Consider the following 20411-nt stretch of genomic DNA (forward strand, 5'->3'; position numbering starts at 1 on the left):
TCTTTCTCTAATACACATCTTCATACTAAAAGTTCTTATCCTTGGCTATTTCGTTTCCTCAGAATCACTCAGGGCTCAGATTTACTAATGAAGTTTTAAAAATTCTAGCCTGAGTTTTCTGTTGTCACCTGACCCAACTACTGAAATCATGCAAATTTGTTTTATAGTCACATTATCCATAGAATAAAAGTTCCTAAGTTATGATACCATTCCACAAATAGGAGGTCTCCACAGAGAAGTATGGTGATTTGTCCTAGTCATGCAACCAAGTAAAAAATTAGAGAAATCAGAGCCCTAGGGTTGTGCCCTTCTCGGTGACACCAAAGTACAGATGTACCTACAGGTTTTGGAAAGTGTTAGCATGTTTGTTCCTGGGAATGGGATGAGGTGGTTGGGGTAACAGTAAAAGGGCTAAGCACCCAGGAGATGTAAGCAATTACTCTCCTAAAAGCTTTACGATGGTAAAAAGATGAAGCATCCATAAAAAAATTATTTAAATACTTTGAGCTGTAACAAACGTATTACTGATAACTTTCCAGGATGTCCTTCCTCAAAGGGCACAAATGTGACTTTTTGGCACATTTGAATAAGATATACCAGTGTTAACACATTTTTTAACATAACCACAGAATCGCCGTGGACTGACAGTTTTGTTTTTGCTCATCCACAGTCCCAAAAATAAAAAGCAGATGGTAACAAGTAGCCAAGGCCACCTTATTCCTGCTTCCTTTTTCTCAAAATCACCAAATACAAACCACTATTCTTTTTCATACTTAGCACCGAAAGGAAGAAGAGGTAAAGAGGAAGGCTGCCACCAAAGGCTGCTTGCTCCTCAGAGTTCAAACACGGGAGAGCCAGGGAATTCCCATGCATGGAGCCTGGGCTGCTAAGCTAAACTTTCCTTGCATGTTCATTTTTAAGATGAAACAACACATTAAAAACCTTTAGGATATTAGCATAATGTATGTAGCCTACGTTGTGAAACAATTGTTCCTAAGGCATTAAAGTCCAGATGCTCTTCTCTACTGGAAAATGGGCCACACATCCACATTACACAGTGGTGTAATTTGCTCCTCTTGTAGCTACAGAGCTTGGTAGAAGTCAAATACCAGATGTAGATGGAATCTTATCACACTCTCTCCAACAGTTCCGTATTTCTAACTCCCAGACCACTAAAATATCCTCCCCACTCCTACTGTATGTTTTGCCCCCAACATTCACTGTATCCATTGTTAAAAAGTAGCTCACAGTTTATGAAATTTCAAATGCAGTAGGAACAAAATTACTTCATGTAATTTTTAAACCAATGCTCTGGACTCCCACAGTGAGTCATGTTCCAAAAATAAAATTCACAAATTTTGCACTTACGTTCATTGTTGGTAGTGATTTTGATATAGTAATTCTAAATTTTACATGTCTTGTAGAATCAAGCAAATAAGTAAATATTAACATTATTCAAAACCAAAGTTCTCACCATGGTTTAAAGCAGATACAAATATGAACCAGGAAAAGGTGAGGAAGATTAGTGTTAGATTTGAAAGTATCAGAACGAACTCAGGATTTATAAAAAATGCGCTTCCTGGCTCTGCTCCCTGAAGGTGACTGGAAACCCCCATGACACCCAGTAGTACCCGGATGTTGATTTCCAAATACCATTCCCCAGGAAAAGAAACTAGGGCTCCTTGGAGAAACAGCCTGTGCCACCGTGGGACAGGAAAACTAGATGATAAACCTACATCTTGCTTACGGCAAAAAGCAAGAAAGTGCACAAAGACCGATAGGCACAGGTCAAAATGACACATGAATGAGCTGAAAGGTGCTTCTAAATTTTTTTTTTTTAAGACTTTATTTATTTGTGAGAGAGAGAATGAGAGACAGCATGAGAGGGAGGAGGGTCAGAGGGAGAAGCAGACTCCCCGCTGAGCAGGGAGCCCGATGTGGGACTCGATCCCGGGACTCCAGGATCATGACCTGAGCCGAAGGCAGTCGCTTAACCATCTGACCCACCCAGGCACCCTGAAAGGTGCTTCTGCTGGGCAAATTTGGAACAAGTACGGTAATTAAGTAAAATTTTTAAGAATTGAGGGGCTCACATGGATACTCAAAAACAGTGGGTAGAATGGGGAAAAAAATGCTTCTTTGTAAGAGTGCCAGCTAATAAATGTAGATGAAATGCTAAACTTAGAAAATCTCAACTTGAAGTCAACTTGAATATCATAAAATAATGGACCCTGGCAAGGATTATCGATGAATGTCAAAACCATGGAGTGAACAGGATACCAAAATGGTTTCCAGGTATCTCTTCCCAGATTATTTGCTTAAGAAAAGATATTCTTAAAATGGAAAGATCTGACAAGGCAAGTGACCAAACTTATATTGGCAATGTGACAATAACACTGTCTCCTGATGTGATGTGACACCATGAATGAGACACACCGCATACCATCAATGGACTCTTCTGCCAAAATACTTATCCTGAACCTATTCACGAGAAACAGAGAAATACAGAATTATACAAGCTAACTGGCTTGCTTCTTCAGTGTCAATTTCATAAAACATCAAAAAAGGTAGGCTTTTTGGGGGTGCCTGGGTGGCTCAGTCGGTTAAGCATCCGACTCTTGATTTCGGCTCAGGTCATGATCTCAGGGTCCTGCGATCGAGCCCCGAGTCAGACTCTGCGCTCAGCATGGAGTTTGAGTTTCTCTCCCTCTGCCCCTCTCCGCCCCCATGCGTGCACAAGTTCTCTCTCAAAATAAATAATAAAAATTTTAAAAAAGGTAGACTTGTTCTAGAATAAAGACTACAGATACAGGATAATCAAATGCTATGAGTTTGGATCCTGGATTTTTACAAAAGAAGAAAAGCTTTAAAGAACATTTGGGAAAAATGGAGATTCACGGATGTGTACTGTATGTTAGGTAATTCTGTATCAATGTTAAATTCCTTGGGTGCGGTAATTATATCATGATCACGTAGGAAATGTGCTTATGGTGTAACAGACAGGGTTTAATAGTAATGAGTGAAGTGTGGCGCCACTGCTTTCAAAAGGAAAGTGCCTCAAGAGAGAGATGCAGCAAAACAGCAGGCGCTGAACACAGGAAAAGGATTTACAGGGGCACCTGGGTGGCTCAGTTGTTAAGCATCGCCTTCGGCTCAGGTCATGGTCCCAAGGGTCCTGGGATCGAGCCCCACATCGGGCTCCCTGTTCCACGGGAAGCCTGCTTCTCCCTCTCCCACTTCCCCTGCTTGTGTTCCTCTCTTGCTCTGTCTCTGTCAAATAAATAAATAAAATCTTTAAAAAAAAAAAAAAGGAAAAGGATTTAGGATTATTTTGTTGTACTATATTTGGACTTTTCTGTAAATCTGAAAATTCTCGAAATAAAAAGTTGGAAGTAAAAATAACTTTAAGAAGAAACAGCTAACAGATACCATGAGGGTGATTTGGGGGGCCTTCGCCAAGTGAAGCACCAGGCCTTCAATTTTCACCAAACAGAAAGAAGACCCAGAAGTGGTTACAGAACAAAGGAATCAAGCTAAGATGGCAAATTCCTAACCCTCCTCCTATTAATTTTGACCTGTGGCAAGTGATATAAAAGTGTCAGTGAAAAAAAATAAATAGAAGTGTCAGTGAGTGGGTTCTAATGCACCTTAATCCATTTCATCAGCAAAAGACATAAAACGAAGATAAAAGGCAAACATGTTTCCATGCTTCTAAATTATAATCCCAAGGGGGATGGAGTAGCAGGAAAAAATATATGTATTATTTTAAAAGTTAATACAAAAAATGAAAACTTAATATACTGACTTATTTTGAAAAGTTGGCAGAATGATACAACTTGATGTTTTCATCTAAATCTAATAAACATCTGAAATTAGATATTTACAATTAGACTAGAGCCCATATTGTTTTGAAATCTCCCAAACCGAAAAAGCATCATCACCAATGTGGCTTATCTTTTTACAAAAAAACTACCCCATCAAGACTTTTTTTCCCCTTGAGCTTATTTTCTAATGATAGATATCAAAGAATCCCTCACTGTTAATTCCACAATCAGTACATAAAATGCTCCCCTAAATATTCAGCATTCTATCTTAAAAGTAGCTCTCACAAACATGGTTCCCTCTCAAATGCTGCTGATGGACGCTGCTGAACCAAACAGTACTGGAATTTTTACAGAGTTATTAAACTCAAAACAACTCTTTTTACTCCAATGGTCATGAGTTTATTTGAGATGATGAAGTCAGCCACCCTATTCCCCACCACTGCCCTCTAAAATCCCAAACAAATGCAGCCAAGTTAATGACTACACGCAGGGTAATCATTCAAACTTTTAATCTCCCTTTACACATTATATTAACATTCATATTGCAAGGCATTCCATTCACAAATATTACAGTTTGATAAAAAACTTCACACACATACCCCCAAAAGTCTATACCAGATTCAGTCACTTAACTAAATCATTAAAATAATAAAAGTAATGAAAACATTATCATAGTTCTTTTAAAGCAATAAAGGTCTGAGGCACTCTGGGAAAGATGTTCTCGTATTAACATGTCAGTGGTATCAAATTATGTTACAAGAAAGTTACCAGATACCCAGTAATCAAGTACACTCCAATGACAGTAACTTCGATCTGATACGTGTTCACTGGATACACTCCCATCTGGATTCAACTAACACAGGTACTGGGCAGCTGAGGTCATTTCCAATGAGGTTCCCAACTACGTAAAGGTAAAGTGTGTTTTCAACACACCATGGACAGCTGCATCTCTACCGCAAGGGAACAGTCCAGTCTCAAAAGAAGTTCCTTTTTCATCACTACCAGGTTTACTAAATGTCGGAAGCTAACAGCCCACCAGACTTACTCTGCTCGCTGCTAAAGAGATTTCAGAACTGTCTCTTCCCGTCAACCTCCACAGTGCAACCTTCGCCCTTCTCTGAATATCTCCAAGGTGTGCCCTTGAAATACAACAGAGGGGAAGAAAGGGAGCTTTCTCCCTCCCATTTCGACCAAACAGAAGTCTGAAATAGCAACGTATTACAAAATTCTCATGTTCTGCGACAGCCAGTTACCATATGAAGCATGGCTATTTTTACCATAAACTAGATTTTTAAAAACCTGACAACCCTTTTCCAAAGTGACTGTTGCCACATCCATTCACTGACAGAGTCCACATTGGAGAGAAAGTCTCACTGACCGAGTGCTTCCTTACACACAATTACAAGGGTAAATAATCAGCATGGGGAAGGAGGGAGGCCAATTCCCAACTGCGAAATAAATCACTGCAAACTATGGGTCCATTTAGGACAGCATATAACCCTGTCAGAGCGGAATCAACACAAACCCAGGTCATTTAGTGTTCGGTAATTACATGTGTGGAATTTAAAATGTATACATATATATTTCCATACATATATAATAAAAAAAATCTGAAACAACGTATGTTGCTAAAGTTTCAAGGATTCTCATCTTCCACATTCACCTGGAGAGCAGCCGGCTCTTGCTGGCCCAGTTGTGGCAGTGATAAAAGCAACTAGAAGCAGGTTTAAGTAAAAAGTGCTCAAAGGCCAAGTGAGAAAATAGGGGTGCAGAGATTTCTGGAGGGAGAGGGGAGCAATGAAAAGAGTTGAGAATGTCTCCTTTATTCTTCTCAGCTTTTTCAGACCCGGGACAAGTTCTGGAGGACACACATCCAATGCTGTAGTCCTTCCTCATCTATAGTCAAAACAAAACAAGTAATAAAAATTTCCTCTTCCATTCTGTACTCTCTATAAAATGCATAGTACAGCCAGAAGGTATTATCGAGATGTGCCATCTCAGGAGAAATTAAAATTGGGACACGAAGTGAGGCCGTGTGCTATCGAGTCGCCGCGTCAGGATTTCACAGCCAGTGTCCGTGACCAGCAGGGTGTGCTCGAACTGAGCAGACCGCTTTCCGTCTCTCGTCACCGCGGTCCAACCATCTGGCCAGGTTTCATCCTGCCATCCGCCTTAAACAAACAAACAAGAACAGTTTCTGAATTCTATCGCTCAGTTTTCTAAACAAACTCTCTAGTAAGTCTGTTTGCATGTACTCCTATATCCTTGGACATCACAGATACAATTAGAAAATTCACTATGAACACTCCTATTTACAAACGGTGGACAGATACATGCAAAAGAATGAAACTGGACCATGTTCTTAACACCACACACAAAAATAAACTCAAAATGAATTAAAGACTTGAATGTAAAACAAGACCTAAAACGATGGAATTCCTTAAAGAAAACACAGGCAGTAATCTCTTGGACATCAGCCTCATCAACATATTTATGAATCTGTCTCCTCAGGCAAGGGAAACAAAAGCAAAAATAAAATATTAGGGGTCCCTGGGTGGCTCAGCCGGATAAGCGTCTGACTCTTGGTTTTGGCTCAGGTCATGATCTCGGGTGGTGAGATTGGGCCCTGCCTTGGGCTCCACGCTGAGCATGGAGTCTGCTTGAGATTTTCTTTCTCCCTCAGCTCCTCTCCCTAGCCCTCTTCTCAAATAAAGATAAATCTTGAAAAAATAAACAAACTATTGGTGCTACACCAAAATAAAAAGCTTTCGCACAGCATAAGACACCATCAACAAAACAGAAAAGTAGCCTAATGAATGGGAGAAGATATTTGCAAATAATATATCCAATAAGGGGTTGATATCCAAAATACATAAAGAATTTATACACCTCAACACCAAACCCCCCCCCACACACAATTAAAATTGGGCAGAAGACATGAATAGATAATTTTTCCAAAGAAGACATACAAATAGCCAACAAACACATGGAAAGATGCTCAACATCACTAATAATCAGGGAAATGCAAATCAAAACCACAATGAAATATCACCTCACACCTGTCAGAATGGCTAAAATCAAAAAGACAATAACACATGTTGGTGAGGAAATAGAGAAAAGGGAACCCTTATGGACTGTTGGTAGGAATACAAACTGGCACAGCCTCTGTGAAAAACAGTGTGCAGGTTCCTCAAAAAATTATAATTAGAATTACCACACAATAGAGTAATTCCACTATTAGGTATTTACCCAAAGAAACAAAAACACTAATTCAAAAAGATATATACCTCCCTACATTTATTGCAGCATGCAGCCAAGATATGGAAGCAATCCAAGTGTCCACTGATAGATGAATGGATGAGAGGGTATGGTATACAGACACAATGGAATGCTACATAGCAATAAAAAAGAATGAGATCATGCCATACGCCACAACATGGATAGACCTAGAGGGTATTATGGTAGGTGAAATAAATCAGACAGAGAAAGAAAAAAACCCTATGATTTCACTTATATGTGGAACCTAAAAAAACAAAACAAATGAATGAATAATCAAAGAGAATAATCAAACAAACTCTTAAATACAGAGAACAAACTGGTGGCTACCAGAGGGGAGGTACATGGCGGGCTGTGTGTGTGTGTGTGTGTGTGTGTGTGTGAGAAATAGATAATGAGAATTAAGAAGTATAAACTTCCAGTTATAAAATAAGTAAATCACAGAGATGAAAGAAGTACAGCCTGGGGAATGTAATCAATAATACTGTAATGCTGTATGTTGACAGATGGTGACTATACTTATCATGATGAGCACTGGTACAGTCCTGTCCAGTCAGTATGTTTACTGGACACCTGAAACTAATATAACATTGTATGTCAATTACACTTTAGTAATATTAATGATGATAATAGTAATAATAAAAGATTCCTATTTATACTTCAACTGTTTTAGTCTTTCCAACTTCATTTTGGTCTTTAGTCCAATGAAGTAATGATGGTATTTTAAATTTCCTCGGGTGTGTTATATTTTCACATTTTTTATACCTCCCAAACATCAAATCAAGATGGTATTTCCAAAATAAAAGCACTGGGTTTCATTTTAGAAAACATATTGATAATACTCATTACAAAACTATGAGTTAAGAACTGAATTAATGAATTTAGCTCTTTCCTGGTATAACTTTGGCATCTGACTAAACTACAACCAATGTGTATTGTGAAGGAAATAATCTTTTTACACTTTTATTACAGCATTTAATTCCTGATATTATTTTTAAATGTCAGGCACACAGATGGTAAGAACAGATTATACTGTGCAATTTCTGTGGACCACACACGCCTGTAACCAGAAGGGGCTAAGAAACGGATTGGTGAGGGAAGTTAAGAAATTACAATGAAGCAAAATAGGTTAGGGAGGGGCTGAGACTAGAGAAATTTACCAAAGGGACAGTGAAAACAGCCCTAGGACAATGAAAGAAGCAGAGAGAGAGAGAGAGAGAGAGGGACAGAGGGAGGAGAGTGGGGGAGGGGAGAGGGAAGCAAAATGAGAAAGTTCTGCAATTCTGGATACTGCTATAAAACTGTGTTTAGAGACTTACTTTCTTGTCTCCAAATTAGATGTCAAAAAAATCAATACATTCTTCATTCTAAGTAATCTTTATCAAAGATTAGGTTTCACTGACTCAGAAAAATCCCAGAACATAAACTCTGCAGTGAAGTAACCTACTTTTGCAATACTAAATCCCAGCCTAGAAAGAAAAATGTGAGGTAGCTTGAAGAACGTTAACTCATGCTTTGTCAAACATCTAAAGACAAGTGACTGGATATTTTTCGATGTAATGAGTAACATTTCACAACTGGATTTTAAGATATAATACTTTTCTGACTTTATTGTGATCTGCTTAAAACAGGTTCTTTACTAATGTCAAGTCAAACATACCTGGATATTATTCTGAGAAAATTCAAATTCCTCTTTGCATTTGAAACTTTCCACTCCAGAGGTAGGATTTAACCTCGCTGAGCTACACTGAAGTATATGCATTATAATTTGATGATTATCTGACCAGGCTCCTTGGAAAGTTATTTGCTTATACCTGGAAATACCACATTATGTCTCACCAACCAGGTACCAATTAATGAAAATAGGTATATGATCAAAACACTTTCCGCTCAGCTTCTGGCCTTTCTCTGCTAATATATTCACTGCCCTTGCAATTGGTTCCACATGATCAGAACTTTATTCCTATCCAGGAGTATGACAAAATACCTTACACTTGTCCTGTCCTCTAAAGTACAAAAGGTATTCTGTGCTACTATAAATCATCTTGATTCTTAGAGCAGCCCTGGGGAGGTGGCAGGTTCAAGACTGTCATTTCCATTTTACAGAAAAGGCAGCAAAGGATCACGTTATAAAGCAGCCTGTGGGCTGGATTTAGTGACTCGCTCCTAAGTCACTGCAATCTGGCAGAAGTAATGGGAGGTCACTCCCAAGATCAGATTATAAAAAAGACTGGAAGGATCCAGAAAGGAGGTATCCTTCAGTGAGGCGCCAGGACACACCGGCCCCACTACCATCGCCTTGCTGCATCCCCTAATCCCAACAGAGAACTGGCTGAGAAGAAAGGTGAAGAGAACACGTGAGCATCTGGGTGAGGAGTCCTAATCATGACACTGGGTCTTCATCACTGCCACAAGCCTGCCACAGGGACCAGTGACAGTGAGGGCACAAATCTGCCAGCAGTAAACGTGTCTGGGCTGTGCTTTCACAAGACAACCTGAGCACACGACCTGAAGAGGCAGAACAGCTCCTGAGGTTAGAGTGTGACAAACTCCGTCACTATGTAACTAGCTCAGTGACTTCAGTCCAGTTACTTCTTCAAGGATAAGGCTGCTCTTCTATATAATGGGGACAGCACCGACACCTCCCAAGTTGCGGAGAATTAAATCATATACTGATGTCTGCCTCAAAGTGAGTGGCTCTACATCTTCTTTCCCCTCCCAGGCCCCTGCCAAGCAAGCTACACAGGATAGAGGCTCGGGACTGTTAACAACGCCCCCTTTGACAGCGTCTTTTATGGAAAGGGACTGGGATTCAAGTCCTTGAGCATCTACTGACAGCAGAATTACCAGGTAGAAAGTATTGCTTTCTTGCCAACCCATATGATTCTCAGTTCTCTGTATGATACTGAATCGAGTTTGAGTTGGAACAGGAAGTGGAAATGAACCAAAAAGAAAATAAACAGAGCAGACTACTAATCTGATCGTAAGTGGCCAAAAGTAAATAATTCAATTAAAGAACAGGACAGCATCCCTTTTTCTCACCTTCACAAATCATTGGCTCAATTGTAAATACATGGCCCGCCTTCATCACTCCAACTGCTTTATTTTCTGAAATTAAAGAAAACAAAATTCTCAAAACACAGCAAAAAATCAAGAGTGTACTGTTGAACAGCTCACTGGTAAGAGTACACTGTTCACGAATATGAGAGTATTTTTCAGGACCATCATGAAAAACAAAACTATGAATTCAAGTATCCAGACCCACCATCCTCCAAAAAAGCCCAAAAGGTAAAAAGAGGGATGGACCTTTGGAGACAATCTCAGACAAAAATGGAGAACCAGGTTAAAGTTCAAATTAAAACACAGGAACGGATGTGAACATCAGTAAACGAGTGAGTGCATTTGCTCTGCCTGACCACCAGATGGCAAAGAGACCGGCTCTCAGGCTGCTATTCGCGATGGTGACTTGGGTAAAGAAGGACACGTGTCCAGAGGTTGCATCTACTAAACACCATTCTTCCTGGGTACGGTCTCACCTCACCCACACGTTTCTACCTGCACATCTTTCCTTGTGAACAGCTATCAATGCTGCTCTCCACTATCTTCAGTATTGCCAAAATACACTCCCTGCAGATTCTAAAATCTGAAGTTTGTAAATGGTCATAAAATCTGAAAGGCGAAACACAATTTTGACTTTCTATTCCTAATCCCATGAACTTTCTTTCCCAATGACCGGCAACTTACTACATATAAAGAATTGGTCATATTCCCTGGGGATATATATATTTCTTAATGTCAAGAGTGTCAGTGTGGTGTCACAGAAAGAAAAAGGATAAAGGAGGCGCCTGGGTGGCTCAGTCGTTAGGCGTCTGCCTTCGGCTCAGGTCATGATCCCAGGGTCCTGGGATCGAGTCCCGCATCGGGCTCTCTGCTCCTTGGGAGCCTGCTTCTCCCTCTGCCTCTCTCTCTCTCTCTGTCTCTCATGAATAAATAAACAAAATCTTTAAAAAAAAAAAAAAAAGGCTAAAGGACTGTGAAGCCGGGCTGTCCCAGTACCGCAGCACTGGCCGCACCGAGCCAGAGCCCTCGCAAAGAGCCAGTCAGAGCCGTATCAGCTCCGAGTGTAAAAAAGGAGTCAAACTCAAAGACAAAGTATGTAATACACCTTGATCATTTTTACATTGACTAAATGTTGAAATGCTGCCGTTGTGAATGCAATGCATTAAATAAAATACACCATTAAAATTAGTTCACCTCTTTCTTTTTACTTTTTTAATCTGACCACAAGAAATTTTTAAATTACATATGTGCCTCATAATACATTACAGACAGTGCTGATACAAAGTACTCATTATTCTAGGAAAGTTACAACTCCCCCTCAACCTGACTCATGGTTTCAGTTTGTCAACATACCTCACTCAGCAAATATACCTTATCTGATCGACTACACGACTGCAGATACTATGCTAAGTACTTTTTAAAAAATCTGTACTTTCTCTATCATCTACCTCAAAGAATTATTGTAAAATACATTCTAAATACAGGGTATTATCATCACTTCCCAACCATATTGACTGAAATAAAAGGCAATCACTCTAAGCTAACAAGGACTTCTCTTACATAGAAGGGGTGGAGGGAAGTTACACGGTTTCCTAGTTCCACCTTTAGTGGGTTAGGAACATGGGTTGACAAGCCAAAGCTGATATCATTTACATTTCCAAAGGTCTCTGTACATAGACTCGGCAGTTTCCTTTCACACTTCCCTAAAGTGATCACAACGTATTTTAATTTACATAAACCCAATTTACACTGGACTTTTCATAAATGTCTCAAATTTATGAAACAAGTATATACCTGCTCCTCGCTTCCTTTTCCAGAAATCATTTTTTATTCCTAACGAAATGGTTTTATGTTTTATGGACACTATCATCATGGACCCATATCCCCTTCTCCCATAAATTCTATCTTCTTCAGTCTCTCTTTTTATAACCCATATCTAAACCTCAGTTGTCAATTCAGTAAGTAAAGGGACTTTTTTCACCCCCTCCCCTGCACACACTCTTTTTACACACACATACACAAACATACACGTTTATCACTGTAACAGGACTAGCTACTTCCAATCTGTTAATGGAATGCACATCGGGTGGTTACAGGGCCTACCAGGAAGGAACTGAGTTAGTAACTTATTTTCTCTTGCTAATTTTTATTTCAAGCACAATTCACAGCTTAAATAAGAACTTTGTGGTCTGCTAATAAATGTTTGTTGATATAGATCAAATGCTGTGCTCTAAACTACTTCTCCAGCTTCTCCCGCTGAGAGGCTTCTCACTCATTTCCCTTTTCTTCACAATTACTGACACCTAGGATTTTCCAGCTCACACCTCAACTGCAGCAACTGTGCATTGGGCTGGCTAGCCTGACTCCCTCACACCTGCAATCCGTTCTAGACACCACTGCCATACACTGTTGTGTATGAGCAAATATACATTTTGACGGTCCATTTATAAGAGCTTATAGATTAGTACGTACAAAATAGTAGGTCCTGTTAAATGTTTGAATAAATATTAGTTGACTAAATGGCTAGCAAAACCCAAATCTTTGGATAGTACTTACTGGCATAATGGGGTACGTTGGGGGCTGTATGAAAAAGCTTGTGGATTCCATGCCCACAATAGCTTCGAACAACTGAAAACCCATTCGCTTGGGCATGCTTCTGAATAATGTTTCCCAATTCTCTGTATCGAACACCAGGTTTCACTGAAAGGAAGAAAGAAGAGTCATGACAGAGAGTAATAATAACTAACATTTACTGAGCAATTACTATCTAAGTGTCAGGAACCTTTCTAAATGCTTTACATGCCTCCATTATATGCTGCCATGTAAAGAGATATGTACAAAACTTTCAGATGAGGAAACCAAGGGACAGAGATGCTGTACCGCCAGTAAATGGCCAAGTTGAGATTCAAACCAGTAGCACCTGTATTCTGTCCTTCGGTGTAGAAAAGGACACATGTGCAGTACGAAGGGGTTGGGGAGACACACCTTTTGTTTACTGAACAAACAAAAGAATGGAAAACATGCATCTCTTCCTCTCCTTCTCTAATGTCAAGTGTGCTGCTCTTTTTTTTGGGAAAGAGAGTGAGCATGCATCGGGCCAGGGGGAGGGGGGGAGAGGAGGACAAAGGGAGACAGAGAATCTTAAAGCAGGCTCCACACCCAGTGCAGAGCCCGATGCGGGGCTCGATCCCATTTACCCTGAGATCATGACCTGAGCTGAAATCAAGAGCTGGACGCTTAACGGACTGAGCCACCCAGGGGCCCCAAGTGTGCTAGTGTTTTAAAGTGAGCAGAAGAGGTAAGGAGAGGAGAGAGCACTGGGAGAAAAAGGAATGTCCAGAAAGTAACTTGACTTGTCCTCAGTTTCAGTCTGATCAACTTCTCAAAGAATTACTTCCCCTGGGCTTCTTTATCCCCATAAAAGTGTTCCTAAAATTATTCAGAGTTGCCTCTGAACACAGTCCTGGAGATAGGGTATAGAAAGATACTTCTTGAGCGCCTGGGTGGCTCAGTCTGTTAAGCTTCTGCCTCTGGCTCAGGTCATGGTCTCAGGGTTCTGGGATCGAGCCCCACATTGGGTTCCCTGCTCAGAGGCGAGTCTGCTTCTCCCTCTGCCTCTGCCCCATCCCCTTACTTGTGTGCACGGTCTCTAATAAATTTAATCAAAAAAAAAAAAAAAAGATACTTCGTACTATATATTCCTGCCCTGCTTAATTTTTATGACTTTTACCACTGTTTCAATAAAAACTAAAACAAATGAAGTGGTTCTCATTGTTGGTTGGTATGGCTCTCCTCGCACTGAGACCCCAGGAGCTGGGCCCTGCCAGACTCCTGGGGAACCTAGCCATGGTTCTGGGGGTCCTCAGACTCCCTACAGTCTCCTACTCTGCCTACCTGATTTCCAACCTGAGGTTCAGGTACAACAGATCTCCTCCAGCCAAGCAAATCTCTGGGGAAATAGCTCCAGGAATCATTTCAATTAATATATACTTGCTCTTAACTACATGTTCCAGCTTGACTTTTTTGGGGGGTGGGATGTTAATAATTTTGAGGAACCGTGCTGACTTTCATAATGATTTGCTTGCATTCCCATCTCAGACTTCCCATCAGCCCCAGTCGTGGGGGAGGAAAGCAAAATTTTAACCCAGTTTGCACAATATACAACAAAGAAAATCCCTATTCAAAAATAATGAGAGAGTAGAAAGGAGGAGATTCCTCCCTAATTCTCATACCCGAGGCAGTTCTCATACCAAGGATGCACCTCATTAAAATCTGGAGACGTTTCTGGTTGTCATAAGTAGGAGTGCAACCGGTATCTAGCGGGTAACGACCAGGAACGTAGATAAGCATCCTACAGTGCACAGGACAGGCTCCACAACAAAGAATTCCCAGACTCAAAATGCCAGTAATGTAGATGCTGAGAAGCCCTATTCTAGAAGGAGAATTTCAACAACAGTGGAGCTCTCTACTGTGCTGCACCACACTGAGTCACCAAGTTAATAGAAAATAAGGGGCAAGAATGATACACACAAAGGTATTAACAGCACTTTCCAGAGATTAAGCAACTTTTGTTCCTTCCTGGCTACTGTTACGAAGACTGGTTTCTGATAGTTTCTTGGCAAGTTTTATTCCTCTTTGTACAACAACACTTTCGCTATCTGGTTATTTCAATCAACTCACAGAAAAGCAAAAAGGACATAAACATTGAAGACATTATCTGGCAGAAACCCTAAAAGTTATTTTAAACTATGACTTCCCCAAATGAGAAATTAAACACTAAAGAATATTAGTTTTTAAATAATCCACAATGAGTGAGTAAAAAGAACTCTCTCATACACTGATACTGAGAATATCACGTTTTCATTTTTCATTCCTCCAACTTTATTGGTAAAAATTTCATCATCTCCCATGCATGTTAAAATAGATTCAAAACAATAAAAATAACAGATCTATGTCATTAGAGATAACTATGTGTTTGCCAAAGAACCTGGTCATGTCCAATACTTTGTTGATGATGTATCAGGTTTATTGTGCAGGAAGAGGGCGGCGGGTACAAATAATATACTAAACAATAGAGCTAAAATGTTGTGGGTTTCAACTGAAAATGTTGTTTGCACTCAAACTGTCCTTTTAGTAACAGTCTGCTAGCATTCGCAACAAACCATTCCTTCTCTCTCCTCCTAAGACAGTATCAACAAAAAAAGTATCTGTATGAGCTGTTTATAGGGACAAAGACAGCCTGAGTAAACTCCAACAGAAATATATCTCTACTCAAAGGTATTATTCACACACACACAAAAAAAGGTTGTTATTCACTACAATAAGCAAGACATTTGGAAAACACCAAATTCCAGTAGGGGAATAATTGTAGAAATTTTTGTACTGTGGAATATAATATAGAGCCATTAAAAGAAGGGAGTAGATCTATGCATGCAGATACATATGCTCATTTGGAAAAATCATAAAGATTCTACTGAGAAAGTATTAAATTACATAATACTACCAATACTATAACACCATTTAACCTAAGTAAACACATACATATAGGTATATGTGGCGTGTCTGTCTGTCTGTTAATACACAGGGGAGAAAAAGACTAAGTGTTAAAAGTAGAAAAAGCCTATGGGGCGCCTGGGTGGCTCAGTCGTTAAGCGTCTGCCTTTGGCTCAGGTCATGATCCTGGGATCCATGGATCAAGCCCCGCATCCGGCTCCCTGCTCGGGAAGCCTGCTTCTCCCTCTCCCACTCCCCCTGCTTGTGTTCCCTCTCTCGCTGTGTCTCTCTCTGTCAAATAAATAAATAATAATAAAATCTTTAAAAAAAATAAAAAAATAAAAGTAGAAAAAGCCTAAATGTTAAAAGTAGAAAAAGAAAAAAGATATAAAAAGGAAAGAGCTAAGTATAAAGGGAGATCATTCATTTTTCTTACAATCTGGCATCTTGTTTTTTTATAATGAGAACATAATACCTATGAAAGAAATAACAAGTAGAAAAAAAGCTGCACTCAAGAACTATACATTCCTATACATTTATCATATGCTATACATATAATACACATTCCTCCTCATTTATCAGCCAAAGAAAAGGCAGATCGATCACAGAAGAGGTAAGGGATGATAAGCAATCATCCGGTCCACCTCATCAAGGGATGCCCAAATCACCCGTCAATCCATTCCTGCTACAATCCCAAGCTAAGTCAGGTTAGGGGAGAGGCAGAGCCAGTGGGACAAGGAATGTAATCAAGAGCCGGGTGAGGCCCCCGAACGCACAGCCGCCACGGCGGGTGCGCAGGACCCACACTGACCTGCATCGATGGCTTGCATCAGGCACTCGTACGTGGTCTGCACCAGTTTCCGCGCTCCCTCATCCACCTCTCCAACAAAAAACGTCTCATTCAAGTCCCCGTGATAACCATTGCGATAAAGAGTGATGTCCACTGCAAAACAATGTACAAGTGTAAAGACCACATCTGTTTTTATTTCAAAATAGAAGTCACTTCTCCAACATGACAGTGTCAAGCAGTTTCATGAGCAAGACAATTTCTGCATTCTCAAAGTAGACACGAAGGGGTATCGAGTGACTTCCTGGAAGACACTCCTTGCCTGTAATGCAACCAAAGGCACTGTGGAGAAGAGCGCGTGGTCGAGCAGCCCAAGCCAGAGGGTGGGCTTTTATCCGTACAGCAGTAATCAGATCACGTGTGGCAGAAGACATGTACTGAGGACACATTCATGCAGGATCAATAAGCCACATTAATAGCATTAAACAGATGACCACGCTACATTGTGACATTAAACAGAAAACACTGCTTTCACTTACCATCTTCGACGAGTTTTTTTCCTCCTCCTAGCACATCCATAAATAGAAAAACTTACACTATTCTACATTTGTTTCTCAAAAACTCATCTGCCTTCCCCTTATTTGTGAATATTCATCCCTCCCGTTGTCCCCATATTTAAGAGGACAGACTACTACTATACAATACACTGAATGTATACATTAAATTAGGATTTTTAAACCATGAATTTTCAACCAACCTACAATATCACAATATAGTGTGTCGACTAGCATGACACATACATTCCTGAAAAACCACACGCATTATGCATGTAATAAAAATAACAGGGTTTGTATGAAAAACAGGGTTGGGCAGACCACTCAACACCTATGGCACTTCATAAACAGACACCCTGACTGTTCTACCCGGAACAAGAAGTGCCCGTTGTGTCCACTATCCCTCCCAGCCAGCACTGTGGGCAGTGCACTCCCGGCAGCCTTTACCACTTGGGCTCATGCTTCCCCATCTGATATGTAAGCCTTTGAAGGTATCTGATGACTAAAGAGACCAAGTTCATCAATATTAAAAATACCATCCAGGGATGCCTTCTTTGTCGATATTTCTTTTAATCAGAGGGAAATCTTGGCAGCTCCTTCCTCTGCACTTGCAAGACAGCTTAACACAGTGGTCCTTAAAGCCACTTTCTGAACTTCTTATATCAAGGAAGGCACTTCTGTAGGATTTTAGCTTTTTTCTTAGGGTCTTCACATATTCAGATATTACTAAATACTTCAGATATTACTAAAAACTTCTCCTCAGATATTACTAAAAACTTCTCCTCATCTGTAAGAAAGCCTGCCCTGAGCTCTTCAAAATCATCAGTGGACGAAAAGGAAAAGGGGGGGAAAATCCCACTTGAATTAACATTACTTCCACATTTCACTGACATCTTGCACCTATTTATCAATCACATATGATAATTGGCATTAAAGAAATTCATGCTGTACCAAACACATACTAGAAGTATCTTAAAAGCAGTATCTTAAAATCATAAAAAATGTTTCCATAGATTTAAGATTTCTTTTAAATTTTAAATACAAAAAAAGGATAAGTTAAAGATAGGAACCAAGTGAACAAAACGCAAGTCACTATCAGATGCCCAAAACCTTGTTGTTGCTTCACTGATGGGGACAAAAGTCACTTATTTCTTACCATTAACAATATCACCTTCTTGCAAGGGCCGTCTGTCTGGAATCCCATGGCAGATCACTTCATTCACTGAAGTACAACAAGACTTTGGGAAATTATAATAATTCAGGGGAGAAGGATAACAATTTCTTGCAATACATGCCTATAATAAAATACAGAGAAAATAATTTGGAATGTGCAAAAGAAAAAATCAGTATGCAATTAACCACATTTTTTAATTGTATTTATTTATTTAGAGAAAGAGAAGAGAGAGTGTGCTGAGTGGGGGAAGGAGCAGAGGGAGAGGAAGAGAATCTCAAGCAGACTCCACAAGCACAGGGCCCAACACAGGGCTCGATCTCCCGACCCTGAGATCATGACCTGAGCCGAAATCAAGAGTCAGACGCTCAACGGACTGAGCCATCCAGGCACCCCAATTAATCAGATTTTAAAATTTGAAAAATGTGAAAATATTTGCTGCACAGACGCTAATGAACTTAATATTTTATTTTAGAAATAGTAGTAAATATTATCTTAATATACACCAGTCAGACTGTATGCAAACCAGTTTATAAATATTTGCAAAAGAAAAGTAAATTCACATTACAAATATTTACAAATACACACAAATGTTATGTATATGAAGATTCTAGTTTAGAATTAACTACTTTTTATTAAAAATATATTATTTAAAATGAAAAGATAATATTTAAAGTAAACATTCATGTACTTTTAATGTAACTATATCTTATATAAGAAGCCTATATCCCTATGACCAAAAAAGGAATACCAACATAATTAAGAGATGATAAAGTACTTCCAGATACATTTTAATCGCTACATTCATATGGAACAACAAAGGAACCTCTAAGAAAATGGTCTGGTTCTCCTTAAGTCTTATTTTACTTGGATGTTTTTACACAGTGGGAGTCATAGCATACATGATTTCTCTTTCCATACTGCCACACAGTCTGCAGACTAATAATTTTTAAATAGTTGCATATTAATATGATTTGTGAAATACACCATAATTTTACTGGCAATTCCACTATTATTGGAAATTTAAATTAAGTTTCCTCAATTACAAAAAATGTTAGAACCAATAACGACATGCCTGTCACTTTTCCCTTATTTAATGATATACTTCTATACTTCTCACAGCCAGTATAAATAGTAGTTTACACAGCAAACTGTCTTAACTTTTAAAAATGCCAACTCCATCACTCACAAGTTGTGTCTAACATTGGACAAGTTAATTAACCCCTGCCTCAGTTTCCTTTCCTGTACAAGGCAGACAACAGTGGTATCTATTTCATGGAGCTGTTGCAGAGATTAAATGAGTAGTAAAAGCAACATGTAAAAGAGCACCTGGGAGCACCTGGGTGGCTCAGTTGGTTGGGCGTCTGCCTTCAGCTCAGGTCATGATCTCAGGATCCTGGGATCACGCCCCGCATTGGGCTCCCTGCTCAGTGAAGAGTCTGCTTCTCCCTCTCCCTCTGCCCCCTGGCTTCTGCGCACGCTCTCTATTAAAAAAAAAAAAAACTATAAAAAAAAAAGAGCACCTGGGCTATACAGCAAGTGCACAAAATGCTATTACTGCATATATTTTATAATATATGGAACAATCCCCCCAAATCAGATTTTATAAATATTTTTAAGTAAAAAATTTTACAAGCTGGGGCGCCTGGGTGGCTCAGTCGGTTAAACAACTGACTCTTGATTTCAACTCACATCGTGATCTCAGCATCTCAGTGAGATCGAGCCCCACTGCTGGGCTCCGTGCTGGGCGAGGAGCTGCTTGGGATTCTCTCTCTCCCCCTCCATCAGTCCCTCCCCCATTCACACACATGGGCATGTACTTTCTCTCTCTCAATAAACAAATAATTTTATGAACATTTTTATGGCTCAAGACACATTGTCAATTTCCTTTCAAAAAGGTTGTCCCAATTTATAGTAGCACCACCATGTAAAGGAGTTCCAGCTTCATCTTCCCCATAAAGGCAGTGGAAATAAACATCTTTAAAATACTGAACTAATTCAGTAGGTCTTCATGATTTGCATTTGTTTGATTACCATAGCAGGTTTAATTAGTTTTCCATGTGACATATTAACTAATTATTGCTCTTCTCTTGTGAATAATCTATTCATATAATGTGTGCATTCATTACTACTCATGTGCTAAGGTCTCTCCATGATGCATAGGCAATCTTTATAAACAATATCCCTATATTGGGGCGCCTGGGTGGCTCAGTCTTTGAGCGTCTGCCTTCAGCTCAGGTCATAGT

General features: G+C 39.7%; 1 protein-coding gene across 2 annotated transcripts in view; it reads right to left on the reverse strand.

Moving 5' to 3' along the window:
• Positions 1 to 20411, reverse strand: part of METAP1 (methionyl aminopeptidase 1) — a 71120-nt gene that overhangs the window by 2772 nt on the left and 47937 nt on the right. The window contains exons 7-11 of one of the 2 annotated variants that reach the window (XM_006742061.3): positions 18151 to 18289; positions 16465 to 16596; positions 12717 to 12860; positions 10143 to 10208; positions 4317 to 5995 (exon numbers count right to left, since the gene is read on the reverse strand). In XM_006742061.3, the coding sequence (XP_006742124.1) occupies positions 5832 to 5995; positions 10143 to 10208; positions 12717 to 12860; positions 16465 to 16596; positions 18151 to 18289 (645 nt within the window). In that variant the 3' untranslated portion in view covers positions 4317 to 5831. Of the gene's footprint in view, positions 1 to 4316; positions 5996 to 10142; positions 10209 to 12716; positions 12861 to 16464; positions 16597 to 18150; positions 18290 to 20411 lie in introns of those variants that run through there. The other variant, XM_081812102.1, reaches the window with a different exon arrangement.

The sequence above is a fragment of the Leptonychotes weddellii genome, chromosome 2, assembly GCF_054177405.1.
Source record: "Leptonychotes weddellii isolate Sample4059 chromosome 2, ASM5417740v2, whole genome shotgun sequence".
Taxonomy (NCBI): domain Eukaryota; kingdom Metazoa; phylum Chordata; class Mammalia; order Carnivora; family Phocidae; genus Leptonychotes; species Leptonychotes weddellii.